Genomic DNA, 25,466 nt, shown 5'->3' with positions numbered 1-25,466 from the left:
GAGCACCACTTTCCAGTTGCTTAAGTTTAAATTCTGAATGGCATCTTTCCTTAAATCTATCTATCTCATCTACTTTGTCCAATCAAATACAAAGCCCAGGCAATTTTACCAGCTCCAGAACGCATCCATTTCCCTCTACATCCTGTATCCACTGCTCAGACCATTTTATTTTTGTATATTGCTGCTATTCCAGCACAGGAGTGCTCTCTTTGCTTCCTTGTTCCTTTTCCACTTGAGACCATAGGACCTTGTACTCCTGTCTATAGCATTCTCTACTGACCTAAAGATCACACTAGAAAGCCTTCTCAGAGCTCACTGGAACTTTCAGGGCCTGTCCCTGATTTCTAGCCTCATCCCATCCACTCAACCCACTTGTATTCTAGTTTCAAACACAGGTAGCATATTATATTCTCTTAGAGACCTCTTTGTGCTCCCTTCCCTTGTCTGACACACTCCTTCTCCCCTCTCACCCAGCTCATCCCTATTCAGTCCTCAGGTCTTGTCCTAGGCATCATACCCTCTGGGAAGCCTCATTAAGTGATCTAGATCCACGCTCCCTGGGTATTCCTAACACTTTGCATATACCACTGACAAAAGTCTGCACCCACTCTCACTTCCCCAAAATTCTTACTAGGCTGCTTGCTAACTAGCATACCCTGAGACCAAAGTAGGTATCTAATAAAAATTTACTAAATACCATGGAAATTACATCTTTAATAAATTCAACCTTCAAAACCGAACATCACATAGAATTTTTGTTCGGGCTCAACCTTGTGCTCCACTGCTTTTTCTTCTGCCTTCTGCATCTCTGCTTTGAGTTGCTTCTCCATGTCTGAGGAAGAACACTTGGCAGAGGCAATAGTGATATCTCGCTGATGCAGCTCCCGAGTTAACTGAGAGATTTCTACCTTCATTCCTTCTAGTGCAGAGCTATAACTCTGGTCAGCCTGTAAAATCTGTTCTTTCAACTACAAAACAGGAGAAAGTAAAACACCAAAAGTTAAAGAGAAATCATTTAGACAGAAAAATATATGAATGGTTAATAAACAAAGATATCATTACCTTATCTCAGGACAACATCTTTCCTGGACTAACTCTGCAGAAAATTAGCAATTTACCAATTTCCATTTCTACACTGAAGATCAGGAGGTTATATCCATCATCATTTATTATTTCTCAAAAAGAGAAAGCTTTCATTGAGACATGTTTAAAATAATATTTAGAGTTCAGAATGATTAGGCTTTGATTATCTTGACAATAATTAAATACCAAAAGAAAGAAGGCACTTGCCCTGAGCACATTCTACTCCAAAATATTAAGTGGTTCTTTGGACTACATTTTTTCTCCCACTGAAAATAACCCCTATAGATTTATATTCAGAATATATAAAGAATTCAAAAAACTTAACGCCAACTCCAATCAATAAACAGGTTAAAAAAACAAACAAACAAAACCCTAAAATACATTTCTCAAAAGAAGAAACACAAAAGACCATCAAATATTCGAAAATAAAATGTTCAACATCTCTAGCAATCAGGGAAATGCAAATCAAAACTACATTAAGATTTTGGGCTGGGGATCTAGCTCAGTTGGTAGAGTGCTTGCCTCACATGCACAAGGCCCTGGGTTCAATCCCCAGCACCAAACAAACAAACAAAAACTACACCAAGTTTCATCTCGCTCTAGTCAAAATAGCAATTACCAAGAATACAAATAATAATAAATGTGGTGAGGATGTAGGGGAAAAGGTACACTCATACACTTTTGGTGGGACTAAAAATTAATACTACCACTCTAGAAACCAATATAGAAAATCCCCCCCCAAAAACAGAACTGAAACCATCATCTGACCTAACTATCCCACTCCTGTTTTTAATCAAAAAACAAAAACAAAACACTAAAACTGGCACACTACTAGTGATACAGTCAATGTTTATAGCAGCACACTTTACAATAGCCAAATTATGGAACCACACCCCCAAATGCCTGTCAATATAGGAATGGATCAAGAAAATGTGGTCTATATTACACAATGGAGTTTTACTCAGCCATAAAGAAGAGTGAAATTATGGCATTTGCCAGTAATAGATGGGATAAAGAACATCATGCTAAGTGAAATAAGCCAGATTCAGAAAATCAAAGGTCATGTGTTCTTTCATATGCAGAATCCAGAGCAAAATAAGGGGATAAAGGGAGAATCCAATATCATAAAAATATCAGTGGAGCAGAGGAGGAGCCTGGGAGGGAGGGAAGGAAAAACAGGAGAGGGAATGAATTTAATGAAATAAAGCTATGTGCATCTATAAATCTACCACAGAAAATTCTACCTTTATGTATAAATCAAAATAAATAACCTAGTGAAAGGAAGTTCAGTAAAGTAGAAAAGAGGAATAGGGGGAGGGAGGAGGAAAGGGAATGTGGAGAGCAGGGACTGAAATAGAGTAAATCAAATTCCATGCATGTATGATTTTGTCAAAATGAACCAAACTAGTACGCTCTTAAAAAAAATAAAAATAAAAAAATGATCCACAAGATCCATTTCATAACCCTTCACAATTCTGAAAAAATAAGTAAAGACCTCTCTAACCTCCCAACCCACACCTCAGTCTAAAAATATGTCCAGGCATACAGGTTTTTACCTTCTTAATCTCTGCCCTGTACTCATTGTTATGTCCTTCCATCTTCTTTAGTTCTTCATATTTCTCCATTAGCTCTTGGCTCAGCTGTTTACATGTTGCACTCACAGATTCCAAACTGTATTACACAGACACAGTCACATATTTAAAACAAAATAAAAGTCCTGAAACCCACAAGTTAAATTATCTAATTTACCTTTTTTTTTTTTTTTTTAATAAAATCACCCAGTGCAGAGGATGGAACCCAGGGCCTCACACATGCTAGGCAAGCACTTACCACTAAGCTACACTTCAGTCTTCCAATTATCCTTCTTGATGACCAGAAAATATCCAGCCACTATGTTAAAACATTAATCTACAGCCCAAATTAAAACTTATTCCAATGTCTTTAGGACCATCCAAATGTTTGGCAATACTTTTGATTTCCGTATTTACCTATACTTCTCTCTGCTTAAAATTAAACTCGCTACAAAAGATCATAAAGTTAACAAAAATTTAATTTTTTTATCTCTAATTTACCAGAGAGCACCAACACAGAGCTGTTACCATAGACTCACTTTTCACAACACAAAATTACACACAATCTTATGCATAGCCACAAGGATAACTTTTCGAGAGTTCCTGACTCATTACCCTTACTCAAGAATCAATACTTCATCAGATATAAAAACCTAAGAAGAGAGGTATAGTGTCTCTCTTAGCTCACGCTCATTTCTATTAATATGATCTTTTTGCTCCTAAGCTGATAAACCTCATGGTTTACCATTTGCTATGCTGGCTTCTTGTCTCTTAGTGTATCACCTCCTGGACTACAAAGTACCTCCTTCCCCTCCCACCTGGCAATGGATGGCCAACACCCTTTCAAGAATCAAATTAGCATTTCCCAAATTAAAGGGACCCAAACACTCACTCCCCTAATGACCTTAAATACAATTTATTTTCAATTCTTATAGTTTGAATGTAAAACTCTTCTTGGATTTTCTGCCTCAAATTTGCTTGTTTGAATTCCTCTTAGAATAAGTCTTTCACTGCTTATCTCCCTACAAATTTAGCCATTATCCCCTCAGTCCTTACATCATATGGTTCTCAACTGTTTCATAAATATTTCATATTCATCTACATTCTTTCATCAACATAACCAACTTACCAAATAAACTATCATTTGAAAATATCATTTTTGTAATATAAGAGCACAAAAAGACTTAATTAAATTTCCCCATTTCCTGTTTTAGGAAATATTTTGTTCGAACAATACAAACCATTTAAAATAGTACTCTTTTTTTTTTTTTTGAAAGAAAAAAAATTTAAGCCAGTGGTTTATTACTGAACACTGGTGTTTGTATCCATTTATTCTAATTTTACCTATTTCTAAAAATCCTAAAATGTTCATTTGTTTAGTACTTGGTACATGATTGCAATGTGCCAAATACTGAAGTTCAGAGAGAAGAAAAATCAGAAACCATCTTGTACTCTCTGCTGATGGGAAAATCAGGGCCTATAGAGGCTCAAGTGCCTAAAGAAATGCTACCGGTCAGAAACACTGACAGCTTCAACGCCTGAAAAGGACAGTAAAATAAATATACATATAAAAGATTAACAAAAATGTCCATCAACAAAAAAATGTAATAAACTTCAGTTCCAATATCAAAAATATGATGAACTTTATTTTATTTAACCTAAAGCATGTATACATGCAAAGAATGCACACAAAGAATATGTTGAGTATACCAAAAGAAACAAAAATATGTGCGTGTGGTGGTGGGCTGCAGCATTTAACATGGAGAGAAAACACTCAGAAAATACTGAGTGGTCTCCAAATTCAGAAATAAAACTGAAGACAAAAAAATGTATTACTTAAAGTTAACCTAAAAAGAATGGCACTTTTTGTTGATGTTCTTTGTTTCCCTGAAAGATAATAGTATTTCTGATCTTCTACATACAGAAAATGTTAGTATACTAATGATTGTGGCTAATATGGTCACAACAAACATAAAACTTGTTTCCCAGTCAAAAAGGTTGGAAGCAGGACAACAGGAGTTAGTTGGGTATAGTGTGGCATTGGTCAGGATTCAATTAACATCCAAGGAAATCTCAACATGGCGCAGAACAAAAAGGAGGAGCACTGCGTGTTCTGTGAACTCTCCAAGCCAAACTGAAGGGGTTCTAAACAAGTTAAGGATAAAGAAGTAGAAACAGTACAGACAACTCCTTAAAGAATGTTCTTTTTAAAGAGAGCAGGAAAATGTGAAAGCAATATAGGATTAAAGGAGGGTTCTAATTTTTTCCAAAATGAGAGCTATTACACTGATTATTTTATATCAGTGGAAAAGATCTAACAGAGACGAAGAACTTCATGAAGTAGAAGAAAAAAGGAAATAGCTTCAGAAACAGGATACAAATGGATGGGTAAATCTTAGGAGCACAGAAGTACATCTATCTGTTCATCCACAGATTATGGGCACAGATGTAGCAGACCAGTAGATCAGGTGGTAGAAAGATTAGATAGAAAAATTAATTGCTTACGTTTTCTCAAAGAAATTAAAAGTCATCTGTGGATGCTAGAGGGGGAAAAAAAAAAAAAAACAACTTTTCCCTGAGACTATTATATTACCATACTGGATAAATACAGTGATCAAAAATTCATCTTAGGGGCTGGGGATGTGGCTCAAGCGGTAGCGCGCTCGCTTAGCGTGCGTGCGGCCCGGGTTCGATCCTCAGCACCACATACAAACGAAGATGTTATGTCCGCCAACAACTAAGAAAAAATAAATAAATGTTAAAATTCTCTCTCTCTCTGTCCCCCTCTCTCTCACTCTCTCTTTAAAAAAAAAAAAGAAATTTATCTTAAAAATTAGGTTTTTGAGCTGGGCGCAGTGGCACACACCTGTAATCCCAGCAGCTCAGGAGGCTGAAACAGGAGGATCACAAGTTCAAAGCTAACGAGGTGCTAAGGAACTCAGTGAGACCCTATCTCTAAATAAGATACAAAATAGGGCTGGGGGTGTGGCTCAGTTCAATCCCCAGTACCAAAAAAAAATTTTTGGTTTTTGAAATGTGTATATAATTATCTACCTGCCTTCAAGACGAGTCACCTCTGCCTGCAGAAGTTCTTCACTTGCATGGGTGAAATCCAGATGGGAAAGCATACTATCTATGTCCTCCTGCCCTTGAGGGGTGTACTTTCTTTCTGCCTGGGACTCCTCCAGTGGCCTATAGAAGGACACAAATGATTGTTACAAGCCTTTAATTGTTGCAAACAAAAACAATGCATAGTCTATTCCCAACTGTTTTGGGTAATTAAGCTCTTAAGAATTCATCAGTTTGTCTCCTGCTTTATGAAAAAAATACTGGGAGAGCAGAGTCAAGAGATGCTACTTCCCAAGAGTCAGCAGCAATTTACTCCCTTCATAACTGGGATTTGGCCTGGGGAAAAGCCAGATTAAGTGGCAAAATCACCTTCTTGACACATACATCAAAGATAAGATACAGGACAGTTCTGGAAAGAATAAAAGTATTCTAGAGTTAAACAAAAGGAAAGTAGTTCACTCTATTACTTTCCACTAAAAAACCCTACTAATTCATATGAAAAACTAAAACTAGTTTTAGGAATATTTTTAAAAGGGTTAGCTTGATCATTACCTACTCTACACCAAGGGAGGGAGGTCTTCCAGGAAAGGACTACAATTCCCTTCGGATCTGGATTTTACCAAGAGTGTGGAATAAGGATTTCTAACTTTCTAAATGTCAGCCTTGGTTAGGAACCCAAAATGAAAGCACAAAAAACTAATCATTCAAAGTTTTATAACCCTACAAAAATCTAACTTAGAAATCAAAACTGAATAAGAAAATCCACAATATAATCAAACACAAAATTGTGAACATGCAGTATCAATGCTTAAAGTCAAACCACCAAGTAGGTAAAATGAATAATAGTTAAGATTAAACACACCTTATGGCCTCTGGTGTGTGTTGAGTGCCAGTTACTTTTAATTTTGCTTGTAGCTTCTCCTTTTGCATTTTTGCCTCACGGATGAAATTTTCTTGAGTCTGAAGATTTGCCTTCAATTCTCTCTTTTCATCCTGCAGAGCCTGCAAAGTACTCAGGGGGGAGGGGGGAATTATACAGTATTACAATTCTTCTATTTCATCAGAAAGGGAAGCCAAGGAATCAAACTGTACATAACAGGCACTATTACAGCCATCTATATCTGAGCCATCAGTTATAGAGTAGGGAAGAACCACAGATTTTGGAACCTAGTTCTAGGTTAATTATTCTTTTAGAATACTCATACACACGTTTCCCTCAAGTCTAGTAATTTTAAAACACACCTCTAATAGTTTCTCAGATTCCCTCAGTTTTTCTTCTTTTTGTCGCTGCTCCTGCAGAATAGTCATATTGGTTCCAACCAAGTCATTAACCCTCATGTTAAGGCGCTCAATTTCCAACTCATTGGCACAGATGGTGTCCTTGGCTCGCTCAAGTTTACTGCTCAGGTGCTGAATTTCCGATTGGCTGGACAGCTCTACAGACTCTAATTTCTGTTTCCGATTGCTGAGCTGAGCCTACAAACACAGATTATCAATGAGTAAAAGGGAAATGATGAAAGAACAAACAATGAATAAGGAAGAATAAAATAAAACTGAAAAACAGAAAGCATTAACTCACTAAAAAATATAAGTACCTTAGGTGTAGAAAAAAATTGAGAAAATAAGGGGATTCTTCAGAAGAGATGCTGCCCAACTAACTAAAAAGACCACAGTTGCATTATTCCACCTACACATAGGAAATTAGAACTATAATACATTATCCTATTTCCGATAGAAATTCAGATATTAAAATTGTAAAAATCACCAAACTTCTTAAATTTTCACTCTCTACCCACCCCCAAAGTATGTTTATGTTGTATGTAGTTTAAATATTGTTTTAACATTCTTTTCAGATACATACAAAGACTTGGATTCAGATTATTCAAAATGACCAGAAAATGCTATCTAAATCTGGTAGGGAGACTGAAGAATTGTATTTACTGAGGAAAAGTACTTGAAGGAAAGGGGGAGATTATATCTATCATCAGTTTTTGGACATTTCCTAAGCTAGAAGATTTAACCAAATATAACATATTTGAAATTAGTTTCTTTCTTTTTTATTAGTACTGGAAATTATACCCAGGGGCACTTTATTAATGAGCTACATCTCAAATCCTTTTAATTTTTATTTTATATTGAGATGAGGTCTTGATAAGTTTGTTTAGAGTCTCACTAAATTGCTGAAGTTATGGCTAATTATCTAAGCAAACCAGTTCATCTAGATTGGCAACTTCAAACCTAAACAACTTTCTAGTTTTGAAAAATCAACATAGTAAATAGCATTCTTTTATTGATTTACTATTTCAGTCATGCAAAAATACATAGGTTTTGGGCTGGGGTTGTGGCTCAGAGGTAGATCACTTGCCTGCCATGCATGAGGTCCTGGGTTCAATCCTCAGCACCACATAAAAATAAAATAAAGATATTGTGTCCACATATAACTAAAAATAAATAAATAAATATTTTTTTAAAAAAATACATAGGTTTTTTAAAAGCACAGTGAAAAATAATCATCTTAAGTAAAAATTCTAAATTTTCATTAACTAGAATTAATATACTAGGCTTTACTGTCTAATATAGTAGTCACTCGTCATATGTGGCTATTAAGCATCTAAATTTGTGACTAGTTTGAACTGATATATGTTTCAGATGTAAAATATACATGGAATTTCAAAGGTTCGGTTTAAAAAAAAAACAAAGACTAGAGTCAGGTGTGGTGATACACACCTATAGTCCCAGCGACTCAGGAGACTGAGACAGGAGGATCCCAAGTTCAAGCCAGCATCAGCAACTTGATGAGGCCTGAGGCAACTTAGGGAAACCCTGTCTCCAAAAAAAAAAAAAAAAAAAAAAAAATCAAAAGGCTTGTGGATGTAGCTCAGTGGTAAAGTACCCCTCAGAAAACATTTTTAAAAGAATGTAAATATGATGATAATATTATTGACATACCAGATTAAATAAGATATTATTAAATTACATATTTCAATTAGCACTGCATTGTACTAATCTCAAGAATACCTCTTCCAATACTAAGAAAAGTCAGAAAAAATCAAGTAAGCCACTTATAAAACAATGATCATTTATTTCTTAAATATCTGCCTTTTGAGACACATTTTAAGGTTAATATATTTTTAGATTTTTTTTTTTTTTTGCACTGAGTACTGCCACTAATTAAACAGAAACCAGAAACATCTCTTAGTGTTCTAAGATTCAGTTCTTTAACTAGTCTACTTAAGTGAGTGGAGTTATTTCAACAACATGAATCACAGTGAAAATAACTAACGAGGAAAGAGCCAAGTTTATGGTGACAGACACAGCAGTGCTGGAAGTTTCCCAGGCTCCTCAGGCTGCAGCCTGGTGTGCTGCTGCAGAGCTGAGCCTGCACTGATACATCTGGAATTGACACGATGGGGAGTTTGCTAAGGGTCTGATGTCTACAATGGTAATGCCTTCATACTAGGACTCCCTAAAAAATGAAAAGCTCTTGTTGCTCCTTAACCTGTTGTTCTCAGTAATCTCACAATCTGGAGAAGTTTTCTTGATGAACCAGGAAATATTATCACAAATCAGAAAAAGATTTCAATTCAACCCCCATCCCAAGCCCTTCCCTACTGTCTCTCTCTTTAGCTGCCCACTCTAATAAGTTATCATTCCCTGAATTTTAGAATAATTCTGTCAAATCCTTATGATATAGACAAACATTTGAAAAAATTGAGACCTCTATCAAATAACTGATACCACAATAAATTTTATATTAAATGTATTTTAAAAAAATCAGAAATCATTAGAAGAAATCTTGTCCTTGGGAAGATTTTATGACATGAAAGAAACCCTAAAGAAGAAATGTATATAGTGGTAAGCAATTCTAATATTGCTTATAAACAACTATATTTCTGTAAAAAAAAAAAAAAAAAGCAAAATTAAAAGTAAACTGGGTAAAGCACACACAACCTAAATGTAATAGCAAAGGGCTTATACTTCATACTTAATGTATGAAAAGCTCTTTCAAAATAGTAAAACACACACATCCTAAAAGAAAAATGAGTAAAACATGCAAATAATTTGGAAAATCATGAAAACAGAAACATGAAAAGTTTTTTGTTCTTTATATATCCTGTTCAACTTCACTCATAATTAAAAAATGATAAGCAAAAGAAATAATTAGATGGTATTATTGGAAGAAATAGCCTATTCAACAAATAGGCTGGAAAACTGATGTTGGGAAAACTGGAATCCATATGTAGCAAAATGAAATTAAAACCCCCACCCTGCACAAAAAACAACCCAAAGTGGATCAAAGACTTAGGCACTAGAACAGAGACCCTGCACCTAATACAAAAAAAAAATAGGCCCAAATCTCCACCATGGTGGCTTGGAACCTGACTTCCTTAACAAGACTCCTAAAGCACAAGAAGTAAAATTAAGAATCAAGAAATGAGATGGAGGGGCTGGGGTTATGGCTCAGTGGTAGAGCATTCACCTAGCACGTGCAAGACGCTGGGTTCAATCCTCAGCATCACATAAAAATAAATAAAAATAAAGGTATTGTGTCCACCTACAACAACAAAAAAATTTTTTTTAAAGAAATGGGCTGGATTCAAACTAAAAAGCTTCTTCTCAGCAAAGGAAACAATAATAATGTGAAGAGAGAGCCTACAGATTGGGAGAAAATCTTTATCACACACACTTCAGATAGAGCACTTATCTCCAGGATATATAAAGAACTCAAAAAACTTAACACCAAAAAGAACAAACAACCCAATAAATAAATGGGATAAGGAACTGAACAGACACTTCATAGAAGAAGAAACACAATCAATTAATAAACATGAAAAAATGTTCATCATCTTTAGCAATTAGAGAAATACAAATCAAAACTACACTAAGATTTTATCTCATTCCAATCAGAATGGCAATTATCAAGAATACAGTGGTAGTTGGCAAGGATGTGGGGAAAAAGTACACTCATATATTGCTGGTGGGACTGCAAATTGGTGCAACCACTGTGGAAAGCAGTATGGAGATTCCTCAGAGAACTTGGAATGAAACTATCATTTGACCCAGCTATCCCACTCCTTGGTTTATACACAAAAGACTTAAAAGCAGCATACTACAGTGATACAGCCACATCAATGTTTATAGCAACTTAATTCACAATAGCTAAACTATGGAGCCAACTTAGATGCCCTCAGACAGATGAATGGACAATGGGATATTACTCAGCCTTACAGAAGAATGAAATTATGGCATTTGTAGATAAATGGATGGAGCTGGAGAATATCATGCTAAGTGAAATAAGGCAAACTCAAAAACCCCAATATTTTCTCTGATAAGCATATGCTGATCCATAATGGTGGGGTGGGGGTAGGAAGGAATGAAGGAACTTTGGATTGTGTATAAGGGAATGAGAGGAGGCTGGGGGAGGTACGGTGGGATGAGGATGGGAAGGATGGTAGAATCAGACAGACATTATCACCCTATATACATGTATGATTACACTACCAGTGTAACTCTGCACAATGTACAGACAGATCAATGTACACAATTCATTTGTGTACAATATGTCAAAGTGCATTCCACTATCGTGTACAACAAATAAAAACCAATTAAAATTTTAAAAACATTTAAAAAAATATATAGTATTTTTTCACTTTTAAGATTAGAAAAGATAAGCCTAAAGGTGGAATAACTAAAAAAATATAATAATAGTGCCCTGTTTGGGGGAAGTGTAAGGAAATGGTCATTCTCACACATTGCTGAAAGATCCCTATCAATTCATCTTGCAGAGCACTTGGAAAGATACATTAAAATCTTTAAGAATGTATAACTACTCTGATGCAGCAATTTCATTCTAGGGCCATTAAAAAGATAAATGGGCAGACACTCCTAAATGTTCATAGAAGGATGTTCATCGAAGCACAAGTTATAAGACTGAAAAATTTAAAACTAAATTTCTATAATAAGGAATTGTTTACACAAATTATAATACATTTAATGGGAAAATGAACTTCTTGCAATCATGATAACTTCACATTTGCTCACATGTCATCTTTAAATAGGAAACATCTTAAAGCATTGAAAATTACAACACTGTATTATAAAGTACTTAGCATAGTGACTGTCACAATAAACACTCTACACAGTTTTAAATTATGTTTCATGGAAAAGTTCAAACACACAAAGATTCAGAGATATAAGATGATGATCCTCCATATACTCATCATTTACCTTCAAAACTTACAACAATTTGCTATTGTTATTTTTTTTTAAGTATAAAACTACTCCTCCCATCCCAAATCAGAGCATTCAATTTAATTTCTAATAAATGTGCAGGAATGTAACAGTCTGCATTATATAAACACAGAAAAATTTAATCAAAATATTAATCATGATGAATCTCTAGGATAAAATGATGGATGATATTATTTCTCATTTTATCTATATTTTCTCATTCTTATAAAATGAACATATATGTAATTTTAATAGCTGACTAAAAAGAATTCAAGGAAATATGTAACACAAAAAGAAGCTACTTCTGAACTCTATTTTTAGATGCTAATGATATGCAAGAAATAAATTATACCAAGAATTTTTTTAAATGGGAGTGGTGATGTGTTGATATCTACCCACGGAAATTCCTGGCTTTTCTACTATTATTGTTCAACGGTGACCTATACATCAACCAAGTGTAATGAATCGATCTTGACTAGACTCCTGATTATAAAAGTTACATCCAACAATGAAAGGACAGTTTTTAGATACTGGAGAATTTGAACAGACTGGAAATTAAAATTATATTAAGAAGACATTATTTTGTTAATGTAATACTGTAATGACTGTAGGGTTTTTTTAAGTCCTTATTTGTTGAGAAAGATGATAATGTCTATGATTTGCTTTGTTACATTCTAACCAAACAAAAAATGTGAGGAAGGGAACACAGTTTTAGTTTTAGTTTTGCAAGATGAAAAAGTCCTAGAGATCTATGGTACAACCATGTGCATACAGTTAATATGACTGCAGTGTACACTTAAAAATTGCTTAGGTGACAAATATTGGTATGTTTTTAATCACGATTTAAAAACAAAAACAAAAAAAAACTGGCAACATGATGGTAGCTATTAGTGCTGGGTAACAAGTACACAGAAGTTTATTTAAATGTTTAAATAAACTTTTTTTTTAATATTTATTTTTCAGTTTTCGGCAGACACAACATCTTTGTTTGTATGTGGTGCTGAGGATCAAACCCGGGCTGCACACATGCCAGGCGAGCGCACTACCGCTTGAGCCACTTCCCCAGCCCCTAAATAAACTTAATATACATCATCATACATAGTGAGTCACAGAAAGGTTTAATTTTATTTAGTTTGCCAAGTGAGACAGAGACACACATTTATAAGTGACAATTTAGTTAAACATTCAGTTTTAGTTTAAACAAAACTATCAGAAGAATAGTTCACATATTCTTAGTAGGGAAAACAGATGTTGGCTCTCTGAAGGCTGCTTATTCTACCTCTAGTTGAATTATGGTAAATAAAAATCCCATTTTATTAACCATGAAGTTTTAATTAGACAGCTAATAATCATAATAATAATTTGAAATTGGAAAACAGCAATTTAAAAAAAGGATCTACAATCAGTAATAACACCATGGATAAATAATCGCAAACTGAAAAAATTAAGACACAATTTGCTTTTTTTGCAATCTGAAGGCTACATTTAGAATAGAACAATGTCTTATAGCAATTAAGTTTGCATAGTGCTTTAGCACTCAGATCAAAAAAATCCTATTGAATTTTGTTGTCCTGTACAGGCTCAGTAGCTTCCTATACCTTAAAATATATTTTTTTCCTTGGAATTGCTATGGGTCCTCTCCTGTCATTCTTAGTAGAGTCACATACAGCAGAGCTATTCTTGATAGCTTACCTGACAGCTGACATTTCAGGAAAATGAACAAAATGTTAATATAGTATGAAGACTTAAAACAACAAATAGCCTGTTTAAAAACAAAAACAAAACTTCTGTCTAGCTCTCTTAACCAGTCTTCTCTCATTCTATAAACTGAAATAACTACTAACCTTGTCAGATTGTCATATTAAACAAATAACATATAAACTGCATGTAGGAAGCAGAGAAGCAGAGGTGGTGTCTAGAACATAACAGATGGTCACAAATATTCATTTCCCTCTATGTTCTCATTTTTTAATTAAAAAAGTAAGTCAGGTGTGGTGGTGCATGCTTGTAGTCCCAGTGGCTTGGGAGGCTGACAAGAGTATCATAAGCTCAAGGCCAGCCTCAGCAATTTAGCAAGACTGAAAGCAACCTATTGAGATCCTATGTCAAAAAAAAAGGGGGGGGGCCTAGGATGTGTATTAAGCACTCTTAGGTTCAATCCCTGGTATCTCCCCTACCCCCGAAAAAAAGGAGCTACAAAAATCCTAAGAAGACAAAATACCTAAATTAGGTATCTATATGGGTGTGTGTCTGTTTGTTTATTGATGCCAGAGGTTGAACCCAGAGGCAGTTAAGCACTCAGCCACATCCCCAGCCCTTTTTTATTTTTCATTTTGAGATAGGATCTCACTAAGTGCGGAGGCTGGCTTTGAACTTGAAATCCTCCTGCCTTAACCTTTCAAGCCACTAGGATTACAGGGCAGGCCATTATTTTTGTTTAAGCTACTAGTTCTTCATAAAAATTTCTACCACTGTTCTAAGTGTTTCTGCAACCAAAAAGATATTACTTTTAGTAATATCTTTTAGTACACAGCAATGCAGTGTGACTCTCTCAGCTTTTGTTTCCAAACAAGCAGACCAGCTGAGCTTAGGCACCTCAGTGGAGGTATCTAATTATCAGAGAGATAAATCCAGGCATAGACAGAAGTAGAGAAAGTCAGGAGACCAATGAAAAGGAGAAAAGAGAGAAGAGTGGAAGAGAGAAGGGAAGGACAGAGAGACCAAGATTAGGAGAGTGCACCTGAGAGAGCAAAGGAGCAGGCAGGCAGGAGGACCCAGTGTGGTTAGAAGAGTGAGCCTGAAGGAGTGACTGCTGCTCTGCAGGAGGGAGGGGAAGGTGTCCTGAGCATGTCTAGTTGTTGAAAAGGATAGGCCCATAAGGAGAGAAGAGAGGATTTACTACACAAAAAAGAAAGCAGGCTTAGCAGAGAGAAGCTGAGAAAGAAGGAAGTTGTATTACCATAGGTCAGATTTAATCAAAACCTATCTGCCTCTCATTATGTTAAAATGTCTTAACTTACCTGAATTATCTCTGATTGTTCAGCTAGAGCCTTCCTTTGTGCCTCCAGAGAAGATACCTGTTGCTGATAAATCAAGCGCTGCTTCTCCCAGTCCAGTGATTTCTGACGAAATTCCTGAGGAGCCAATTAAGGTACTTAACTTTTAAGTGCTTCCCCTTGCTGTCACTACTTCCCAGATTCACTTTTGCTTTAATTTTTCCCCACTTCCCTGGATACACTTGCACCTTTCTCCACAGCAGGAGCCCCATTACTCACTTAGCTGACAGAACTGCAGAGCAATACTGAATTCCTCTCATACTGTGCCTTTGGATATCTGTCTTTCTAAATTTAACACCCTAATGGTGAAAAGTATGAAACACAGATGCTGAACAGAGGGTCCATAACCATCTTCACAGATTTGCTGCCACCTAAGGGTTGTTATCATTTTCTAGTGATTTTTCAGAAGACTGATACTAAGATAACTAAAATTTCAAAATATGACTTCATACACCCTCCTTATTCAAATTCTTGATTTCCAGACCCAGGAACTGAACAGATTCAAGTACATTTATGGGTAAGTCCATTGGTAGCCCAATCCTTCTCAGTATTTAAGTCATAGGAACCAAGTAGATTCAGATAACACAATATCCTTAATAGGCAAATTTTTATTACCTCAACAGAAGATCTTGAATAACATGGGAATTCTGACTAAAATTTTATTTATAACCCAAAACTGAAGAGTTCAAAATTAATGATGGATCAGCAGCAACTCCAGATTGCAAGATCAAAAAAAATAAACCCAATCTTTATTAAATGGGGTACATCAAAGGGAAAAAAAAAAACTATCAGGGTAACTTCTATGAGGGTCCTTTAGGACCTCAACTCTAGACATCTCATACTCCTTAGGATAATTATTGATAATCAGATTTTTGATATCCACACAATCATTCTATTATACATACCAGTACTCATGTGGATGCTGGGGATACAATGTTTAATAAACAAAATCCTAGCCAACTCAATTGAAGGGCAACATATAACACATTCATCATACAGTACATTATATGGCAATTTGTTTTTTGGAGAAAACAGAGCATAAAATGTTCAGAGATGGGGGTTGTAATTTTTTAAAGGGGCTAGCCAAACAGAGTAAATAATATTTAAGTAAACATCTAGGGCCATGAAGAGGAAGCTGTACTATTCCAGGCAGAGGGAACAGCCTTGAAGTGGGAACATCCTGATTTGTTTAAGGAGGCTGGTATGGTTGGAAAGGAATGACTGAAAGAGAAAGTAGCATACAAGATCAGAGAATTAACAAGAAATGAGGCATGTACAGAATTATAATTGGCTTTTAAGAGAAGCTACTTGAAGGTTTTTGTATAGGACATGATTTGACTTTCACTACAACAGAATCACTCTGGTTACTGTGCTGAGAAAAGAAAGGTCAAGGAAGCTATAAGAGAAAGAACTGGGAAACTGAGAAATGGAGCTACCATCACCTGAAATGGCAAATGGTGTTGGGGAAATGAAGAAAAAAGTCAAGACCTTTACTTTGGACATGCTAAGATTGACACAGTTCTAGACATTGTAGTAGATATGTAAAACAGGTAGTTTAATGTTACTCTGTAACAACGAGGAGAGATCACAGCCAGGTATTTGGGAATTGTCAACATATACAATGTTAAAACTATAAGACTGAAGGAAACCACCAGGGGAGTGAACATAGATATAGACAGACAGACAGATGAGTGTGTCAGAAGATGAGTGTGACATACAGAAAAAAATGTGATGTTTCTCAAAGCCAAGTCAAGAAAGTGTTTTGAGGAAGAGGGAAAGACCAGCTGAGTCTAATGCTGCAAAGATAATAAGGATGCTGAGGAGTGGCCATAGGGTTTAGGAATGTGGAGGCTACTGGTGACCTCCATGCAAATAGCTTCTAAAACACAAGGAGAAAAAAGCTTTACTGGGTATGTGCAAGAAAGTTGGCAGATTATTATTTTTTATTTGTTCTTTTAATATATACATGACAGTAGGGTGTATTTTAACATATACATATTTGGAATATGACTTTAAAATACCCCCCGCCTCCAAAAAAAAGAAAGAAAAAGTGGGAAAAAAGAACTGGAGACAAGATTAGGTGCCTGAAGTGATTTAGCTGTAAAATGAAAAAGAAAGATGAGACAGAGGAGGGAGGGAGGGGTCAAGAGAGGTTATTTGAGAGAAATCTAGATGCTTGTGGAAAAGATCCAATAAGGTAGATTCAAAAGAGAGAAGGAAAATTGCTAGAGGATGTCTTGGGTGGAGGAGAGGGAAGGCACAGCCAGTTCCTCCAGTAGGGAGGGAAGGCAGGGCACCTGGGCACTGACACAAGTAGGTGGGTAGACACAGTGTTAGAAGTTTGAACAGAAAGGAAGCTATCACTTGAAGGTGAGGACATGGGAACAAGTGTGGAAAGACTAAAGAGAAAAGAAGTATGAAAGAGTCACTGTGGAAACTTGGGAGAGAAAGAGGAAATACAGTATGATTCCAGTTAATGGTAGGAATCATTTGAGGTCAATGACTATGAATTTAAAATAAGGTCCTCCAGCATGGTTATGTTCAGCCACTTGTGGCAGGCAGAGTGGGCAGAAAGGCAGAATTAACTAGAGCTGTGGTTTTGACAGGCAAAAGGAATGAAGTGAGAGAGGGTCATAGAAGATGAAGGGGAATATAAGGAATACAACCATGAACTTCACACTGGATAAGGACTCTTAAGTGAGAGCACAGTAGACACAGAGCAGTGAAATATACCATAATTCAATCATTTTAAGGAATGGGTAATGATTAAGTATCAAAGGATTAAAGGAAATGAGTTGAAAGGATAGAGATGGTGGCTAAAAATGAGATTCTAAAGAGATTGCAAACACTGGTAAAGACAAGGAATGACAAAAGGAAAAAATGAATGAGACAAGGAAGACATCAATATATGTATGAAGACTGGGAGCAATGGCGAACACTTAGAATCTAAGAAACTTGGAAGGTTGAAGCAGGAGGGTCACAAGTTCAAGGCCAGCCTCAGCGACTTAAACAACTTAATGAGACCCTGTCTGGAAAAAGAGAGAGAGAGAGAGAGAGAGAGAGAGAGGGGGGGGGGGAGAGATAGAGAGATAGATAGATAGATACTGGGTTCAATCCCCAGTTACAAAAAAAGGAAATAAGAAAGAAAGAATAGGATGCTAAGAAACCCAAGATCAGAGTATTAGAAGCATCATCCTTGTAGACAGTGAAATCCTCAAGAGCTATGATAAGAGTAATAATGTTAGGGAGAAAAATAATGCACTGGGAGCTGAAATCTATGAGCCTGATATGTAACCTAGACTCAGGAGCTGGTCACTTAGGTTATATTATACGTACACTGGTGGGTGTTATGGGTTGATGACATGAACGTTAAAAGTGGGGTTTCGGAGGTAGAAAAAGAACAGAAAGGTCAGGAAGTAGCAACGAGGAACAAGAAGGATATAGGAATTGAGGGGAGAAAGTATCAATGAAAAGGGCTGGGGGAGAGCAATATTTGTGTTGAACTGTTCTAAAATTAGAATCAGCTAGGGAAGCTGGACAAAATGCAGATCCCTAGATCCTGTGCCATACTCCTAGAAGGGAATTTTAGAAAGCCTGAAAGACTGAGTGATTCTTAGGTACAGTGAAGAACTAATGGGAAGACAGAACTAATGGGAAGAGGGGCAGTCCTGTGCTGCTCCTTCCATTCTCAGCAGTGTTGACTCACCACCTCCTCTGAGGTCCTCTGGAGCCAACAAACACAATAGCCATGGAGTTACTCAATAAAAACAAAATCAGGAAAAGTGGAGGTGAATACCTTGCTCTATCTAAATGGGAACTGATAATAAACAATCTGATATACAGAGCACTATGCAAAAAAACAACAACAACAACAAATGGATTTTCAGTATTTACTAAGCCCCTTCTCTACGAGCTTGAGATACAGTAAGTGAGACAAGGACGCTGCTAATGGAGGACCACTAGATAGTGGAGATACTGGGTACAATACTCCTTTCTAGGATATAGTCTCAGACATGGTTGCGATCTCTGGTCCCTGTTGCGTAAATGCTAGTTTCATGCTCCATCATTTTGACAACCAAACAAAAAGATGTCTCTATACATTCCAAAAGCCCTGTAAGGGTACTACTGCGCTGTTGAGAATTACTGATCACCAGTAACCCCATTAACCACAGGGAACCAGGTGATGATAGGAGGTAGAGTGGCTCACCCTCCCACCACTGAAATAGCTCAGTGGCAGTCCTGGAGATGGCAGAAAATTGGTTTCAGGAACAGCACCATTAGAAACAGCATTTTCCTACATGAAGGCTGAAGTCACTATTGTGATTATTACGTACCTCTATTTTTCCAGTTAACCTTTCAATCTCAGTCCGATCTTCCCTGTGATTTTTGGTATTTCCTCTGAAATCCCTTATTTGTTTTTTCTGCAGCTTCTCATAGCTTCTTTTCAGTCTGCCTAACTGTAGACACAGTTATTTAAAATTATTTATTCAAATTTATTTAAAATTTAAGAATTAGTATACAATGGCAAGGCCACAAATTGGTATTATGAAAGCAAGAGCAGTGCTAACCAATACTACTGAAAATGGACTGAGAACATATTTGATTTGCAATTGAAATACAAAACTGAAACTTACATATGAAAAATAAACGCTAATAAAAATAGAAAAATAAGAGAAAAATAATTTTAAATAAAATATTAGGTTTTATAACATTAATCTTGCACTTAAAGACCCTACCACCCACTTCCACCATAAAAACAGCAAATAAAATTATTTTTCTTTTCTCTAGGTCTATGGTTCTCAAGCCAAAGTGCTGTGGGGCACTGATAATCAGGAATAATTAAACCAAAATAAAAGCAGTTTTTCCCAAATCTAAGTAAAATTGAATTAAAGGATAGAATTTTTTATTCCTAAAATTCTGCTTTTGATCCTCCATTATTTAAACTCTATCAAATGACTTAACTCAAAAAATCAAAATATTAAAATTTTTTGCAATATTTCACAGAATTATATAAAAATATTCTATTATCTTCATATACTCAAACAAGAAACGTATTTTATAATTCTTGTTCTAGGCAATATTGAACAAATAATCAGGCAGGATTTTTTGCCTGGATTTAAAAACAAGGAAATAGATCTCTAACCCTATACCTCCCATGGAATAGGTATTTTCAATTTTACAGCAGAAACTGACTCTCATTAACAAAATTCTCAAGGACTAAAGAGACAACTAAACAACATATATTAGAACTAAAATCTCACTTCTTCGTGTAGTTTCTTTAACTCTTGCTTGTACTCCATGGCCATCTCTTGCTTGATTTTTTCATGGTCTTCTAACTGCTGCTTCAACAATCCAACCTAAAAGGAGATGATAGTACTTTTTATTATTAGCCTTGAAACAATAGCCCTGAACATAAAAGTAGGAAATAACCTTTGTACTTACTTTTAAACAAGTTTCAAAGGTATAGAACTACATAAGCTCCATGTATGTTTATATATATTGTATATATTTTCAAATATCTAGCTATATTCAATAATTCATAGCACACTCCCCCAAAAATGGAGAACAAACAACTGTTCTAGAATTTCTAGGTTTAAATGAAAATTCACATTGTCTATTTGATTTATTCTCCCCAATCTTTTTCATAAGAAAAACTGATGAAAACAAGGGGCTGGGGATGTGGCTCTAGCGGTAGCACGCTCGCCTGGCATGCGTGCGGCCCGGGTTCGATCCTCAGCACCACATACAAACAAAGATGTTGTGTCCGCTGAAAACTAAAAAATAAATATTAAAAAACTCTCTCCCTCTCCCTCTCTCTCTCTCTCTCTCACACTCTCTCTTAAAAAAAAAAATACTGATGAAAACTATTTTAAAAATATAAAGCTTTTTAAATTTTAGAAACCAAGAATGCTTTACATTAAAAAAGTCTATAAGGGTCTGGGGTTATGGCTCAGTGATAGAGCACTCGCCTCATACATGCAAGGCCCTGAGCTCAATCCTCAGCACCACATAAAGATAAATAAATAAAATAAACGTATTATGTCCAACTACAACTAAATAAATAAATTTTTTAAATCTATAAGACTTCAAGAATAACTTCTATAAATCCAAGTGCAGATTAATAATGTCAGAAAGAAAGAGCAGGAGAATTGTACTTGCTTTATAAATTCACCCAACTTTATAGAAAATGGTTTCACTAACCAAAGAAGTCATCCTAACTCAATTACCAATGATTTGATACCAGTCATGATTATTTCCTGCCCAGACCTCACCTATGTAAGTATCCAGCTGTACTTCTCTCCGTGCCCCCCCCCCAACCTTTTAAAATTTCTATCAGGTCCTATTTAATGAAGAGAATCTAATCAAAAACAGATCAAAGATTTTAATAAATATCCTTTCAGCATCTATGGAGATGATAACATGACTTTTTCCTCAGCTTTATTAGTAAATAAGTTAGATTAGTTGATTTATTTTGTTGTTGTTTTTGTTCTTTTTAGTGACACATGACAGTAGAGTCAATTTTGACCTATCTATACAAACATGAATGCATCATATTCTAATTAGGATCCCAGTCTTGTGTATGTACATGATGTGGAGATTCACTATGGTGTATCCACCAGTACTTCTCTTGACAACCAATCAGAATTTCAGTTACAGACAAAAGGAGCTGGAGAACAGGGGCCTGGAGATAGTAATCTCAATCAAAATACAGAATAGTAATTCAAAACCAAACAAACAAAAAACTAAAAATAAATTTAAGACTAAGAAGTTAATACAATTTCAATTAAAAAAAAATCCTAGTATTTTTTTGAACTTGAGAAAGTATCCTAAAATTCAAACTAAAGAATATTAAATGTACTCAATAAAAATGGAAGAAAAAACTACTAAGTGAATATTTACCAAATTTCTGGATAAGAGGAAATTTTCTAGCTTAAAGAAAATGTAAAAGTCATTTTAAAATGATGGATATGACTGTGTAAAAATGTAAAACTTCCACATTTTAAAAAATCCAAGTAACAAAATTAAAAGAGTAAGTTAAACTCACTCTTACATACTAATCAAAGGGCTTTAAACTTTTAGTATATAAATAAACTTTTACAAATCAAATTTAGGAAATTACTAAGCTTTCAATAGAGTAATAACATAAGAAAAATGATTCCTAGAAAACCTAAAAGAAAATTATAAAAATCAATGGATACAATCAAAGCACATTATATTTACAACGAAATGTCACAACGAAACCCATTAATTTGTATAAACAATATGTGCTAATAATTTTTTAAAATATTTTTAAAATGCCATTGGCATTTTATGTCTATCAAATTGTAAAGATCTCATAAAATATGATTTACATAAGCCAGTTATTTAGAATCAAGTACCCACAGAATGTTTAGAAAAATGCAAAGTACAATAACCTTTCCAGAAACCTTTCTATATTAATACTCATAGAAATAGTAAGCATTCATCTGTTCAACACAAATTGAAAAGCCTTAATTATTCATATTTCCTAGTCCATATCTGCTTGAGGATACAAAATTAGCAAGTGAAGGAACAAGAGGTAAGTACAATGATTAGTAGAAACGTACAAGATTTTTTAGCACGAACAGAAGAAAGAATCAGATTACCATTATAGTAGACCTGTGGTATCTATCTACTAAAACACATAACTCACCACCAAAAAAACCACACACACACACACACACACACACACACACACACAAACTTCCTTAGACTTTCAATAGTTATGACCCTTTGGCCCTCTGTCACATTTAAGATAGGACAGGCCTACAGAACCTTCAAAGCTTTGAATGATTTTATAAGACCTATTAACTAACCATGGAATCCTCAAACCCAGCAAAAATTCTTTGACCAACGTTTTTAAAATCAAAGGCGAAGGGATAAAACAAAACAAAACAAATAACCCATCACTTTCCACTTTACAATATTTTACGATCTCTCTTATTTGGCTCTTCATCTATGTCCCAAGAGAACTCAGATCCCAAAGAGAAAGGTTTGTTGGCATGACCTTACAACCCATTTGAAGAAGCCTGGCCTTGAGAGTCTCTCCTTCCTCAGATTCTTGGCATAATGTGACATGTGAAATCCCTGAAGAGCACAGAAGAGGTTCTAGTTCAATCTCAGTTTCTCTGACCTTTTAGCAATTGGATCTCTTCATCCACCACTAACAGGTTAAATAAATACCCAAATTACATATAGCCTACCTATCAAATAAAGAGAGGCAGAAAGACAAAATATTTTCAAGACAAAACAGCAATAGAGAATCTCTAGGTAACTATCCTAATAAATAAGGAAATGCAGATGACAGAGTGACAAAGTCTAAAGAAACTCGGAGAAAAAATACAAAGATACTAACCAATGAGTGCATGTTAGATTTGCAAACTAAAATGCCAGAACAAACCCTCCAACTCCAACTGAAATCTCTTTTCAATACACTATACAGTTACAGTTAATAGCAAGTCCATCCCAAAACCGTACTAGAGAGTATGAGAGTATGAGAATATGAGAGAGAGAGAGAATGTGTGTGTGTGTGTGTGTGTGTGTGTGTGTGTGTGTGTGTGTGTGTGTGTGTGTGTGTAAAATCTGGAAAACTTATTCTGAAAAAACACACCAAAACCAACATGTAGAATTTGCTCCCCTCTTCCAGAAAATCATATTGACACTGAAAAGGAAAAAATGAGACCTTCAATTTCCAGTTCATTGTCTTATTAATTATAATGTAACACTAAATCATTGACCAATAACAGAAGTGAGGGCTGGGGATGTGGCCCAAGCGGTAGCACGCTCGCCTGGCATGCGTGTGGCCCGGGTTAGATCCTCAGCACCACATACAAACAAAGATGTTGTGTCCGTCGAGAACTAAAAAATAAATAATAAATATTAAAAAAATAATAATAATAAATAACAGAAGTGAGAATATCAATGAAGATAACATGACCAAGATAGTCACAGAACTTCTAGTCCTTCACACTACTCTGTTTTTACTACTTTCTAGAGTAAAAGAAGTTAAAAAATTTTATAAAATTTATTAATATAAAAAACAATAAACTAAGTAAACAAGGACAAACATACTTTGTATAAATAAATGCAAAAATTGGCAAGAATTTTAGTAGGGGAAAGGAAGCATGATAAATCATGTAATTCTCAGAAGTTACCATTGCTACTAGTAATTTCCAAACTTTTCCATGCCCAAATGGAGGGGGAAAAATGCATGTTTTCAACCACTCAAATAGGAACTGGCTACTGGTTTATTTTTAAATAAACTTTAACTGAAAGAAAATAAATACACAGAAAAGTACAGCAGAGAATAATCCTCTCAATCATGGCCACCATTCCAAGCAGACTGCCTCCTCCTCTGCAATAGTCACTGCCTCTTTCTCCACAGGTAACCACTACTCTGACTTTGAATATTCTCAGTCAGTTTTGCCTTGTCTCTTTTTTTACTTTATATAAATGATGCCATCATACACACAGAATAATGATTCCATACATATGGTATGTTCTCCGGGGCTGGTGCTTTCATGAAACATGATGTTTTTAAGAGTCATCCATACTGCTGCCTGGAGCAAAAGCTCATTCTTTTTCAATGTTATATTGTCTTCTGCTGTATGGATACATAACTTAAAAAGTCTTTTTTATCATTCGTGGACATGTGAGCTATATTCTATTAACTAAGAATAGTGCTGTTAGGAACAGAAGTACCACATATTTGTATTAGGAGTGGAACTGCCACATTGTAGTGTAACTTCAGTAGATAACTGGCAGTTTTCAAAAGAGATTGTACTAATTTACATTACCACCAATAATGTAAATTCCAGCTACTTCATGTTCTTTATGATAACTCACTATTCATAGTTTTTTAACTTTTAGTCATTCTGGTGAATATCTAGTGGCATCTTGCAGTTTTAATTTGTATTTTTCTCATAATCAGTGAAATGGAGCACTTTTTTACATGCTTATTAGCCATTTCAATATCTTCCTTTATGAAATGGCTATGAAAAATTTTTTTCCTATTCTGCCATGCAGTTAATCTCTTATTAAACTAAAGAAGTTTTAGCTGGGTTAGCTGGGCACCTTGGCGCATGCCTGGAATTCCAGTCACTAGGGAGGCTGAAGCTTGAGGATCACAAGTTTGAGATCAGTCTGGGTAACTTAGCAAGACCCTAAAATAAGAAATAATTTCAAATTCAAAATAAAAAATAATTTCAAAAGGACTGGAGATGTAGCTCAAGGTACCCTTGGTTTCATCCCCAGTACCACACACAAAAAAATAATAATAATAACTTTATCTATTCTTTGTTGCTATGCATTGTAAAAAGGTTTCTGATTTTAACATAGTCCAAAATCAAACCATTAACCTTTTCCTTCACAATTATTGTTTAAGAAATCTTTTCCCTATCCCCTTATCACATATTTCTAACATATTTTCTAAAATCAT

The 25,466-nt window shown here is 35.3% G+C and overlaps 1 protein-coding gene across 16 annotated transcripts in view; it reads right to left on the bottom strand.

Annotated features, from left to right (window-relative positions):
- The window catches only part of Cep63 (centrosomal protein 63), a 54,962-nt gene that overhangs the window by 8,148 nt on the left and 21,348 nt on the right, over positions 1–25,466 (bottom strand). For 13 of the 16 annotated variants that reach the window (XM_078043344.1, XM_078043347.1, XM_078043349.1 and 10 more), the window contains 8 exons: positions 20,272–20,367; positions 19,345–19,467; positions 14,975–15,088; positions 6,966–7,199; positions 6,586–6,725; positions 5,709–5,846; positions 2,640–2,754; positions 771–968 (listed from right to left, as the gene is read on the bottom strand). In XM_078043344.1, the coding sequence (XP_077899470.1) occupies positions 771–968; positions 2,640–2,754; positions 5,709–5,846; positions 6,586–6,725; positions 6,966–7,199; positions 14,975–15,088; positions 19,345–19,467; positions 20,272–20,367 (1,158 nt within the window). Of the gene's footprint in view, positions 1–770; positions 969–2,639; positions 2,755–5,708; positions 5,847–6,585; positions 6,736–6,965; positions 7,200–14,974; positions 15,089–19,344; positions 19,468–20,271; positions 20,368–25,466 lie in introns of those variants that run through there. The other 3 variants (XM_078043346.1, XM_078043352.1, XM_078043353.1) reach the window with 3 other exon arrangements.

The sequence above is a fragment of the Ictidomys tridecemlineatus genome, chromosome 3 (assembly GCF_052094955.1).
Source record: "Ictidomys tridecemlineatus isolate mIctTri1 chromosome 3, mIctTri1.hap1, whole genome shotgun sequence".
Classification (NCBI taxonomy): Eukaryota; Metazoa; Chordata; class Mammalia; order Rodentia; family Sciuridae; genus Ictidomys; species Ictidomys tridecemlineatus.
The sequence above is the reverse complement of the archived record's forward strand: the minus strand, read 5'-3'. Positions and strand labels throughout refer to the sequence as shown.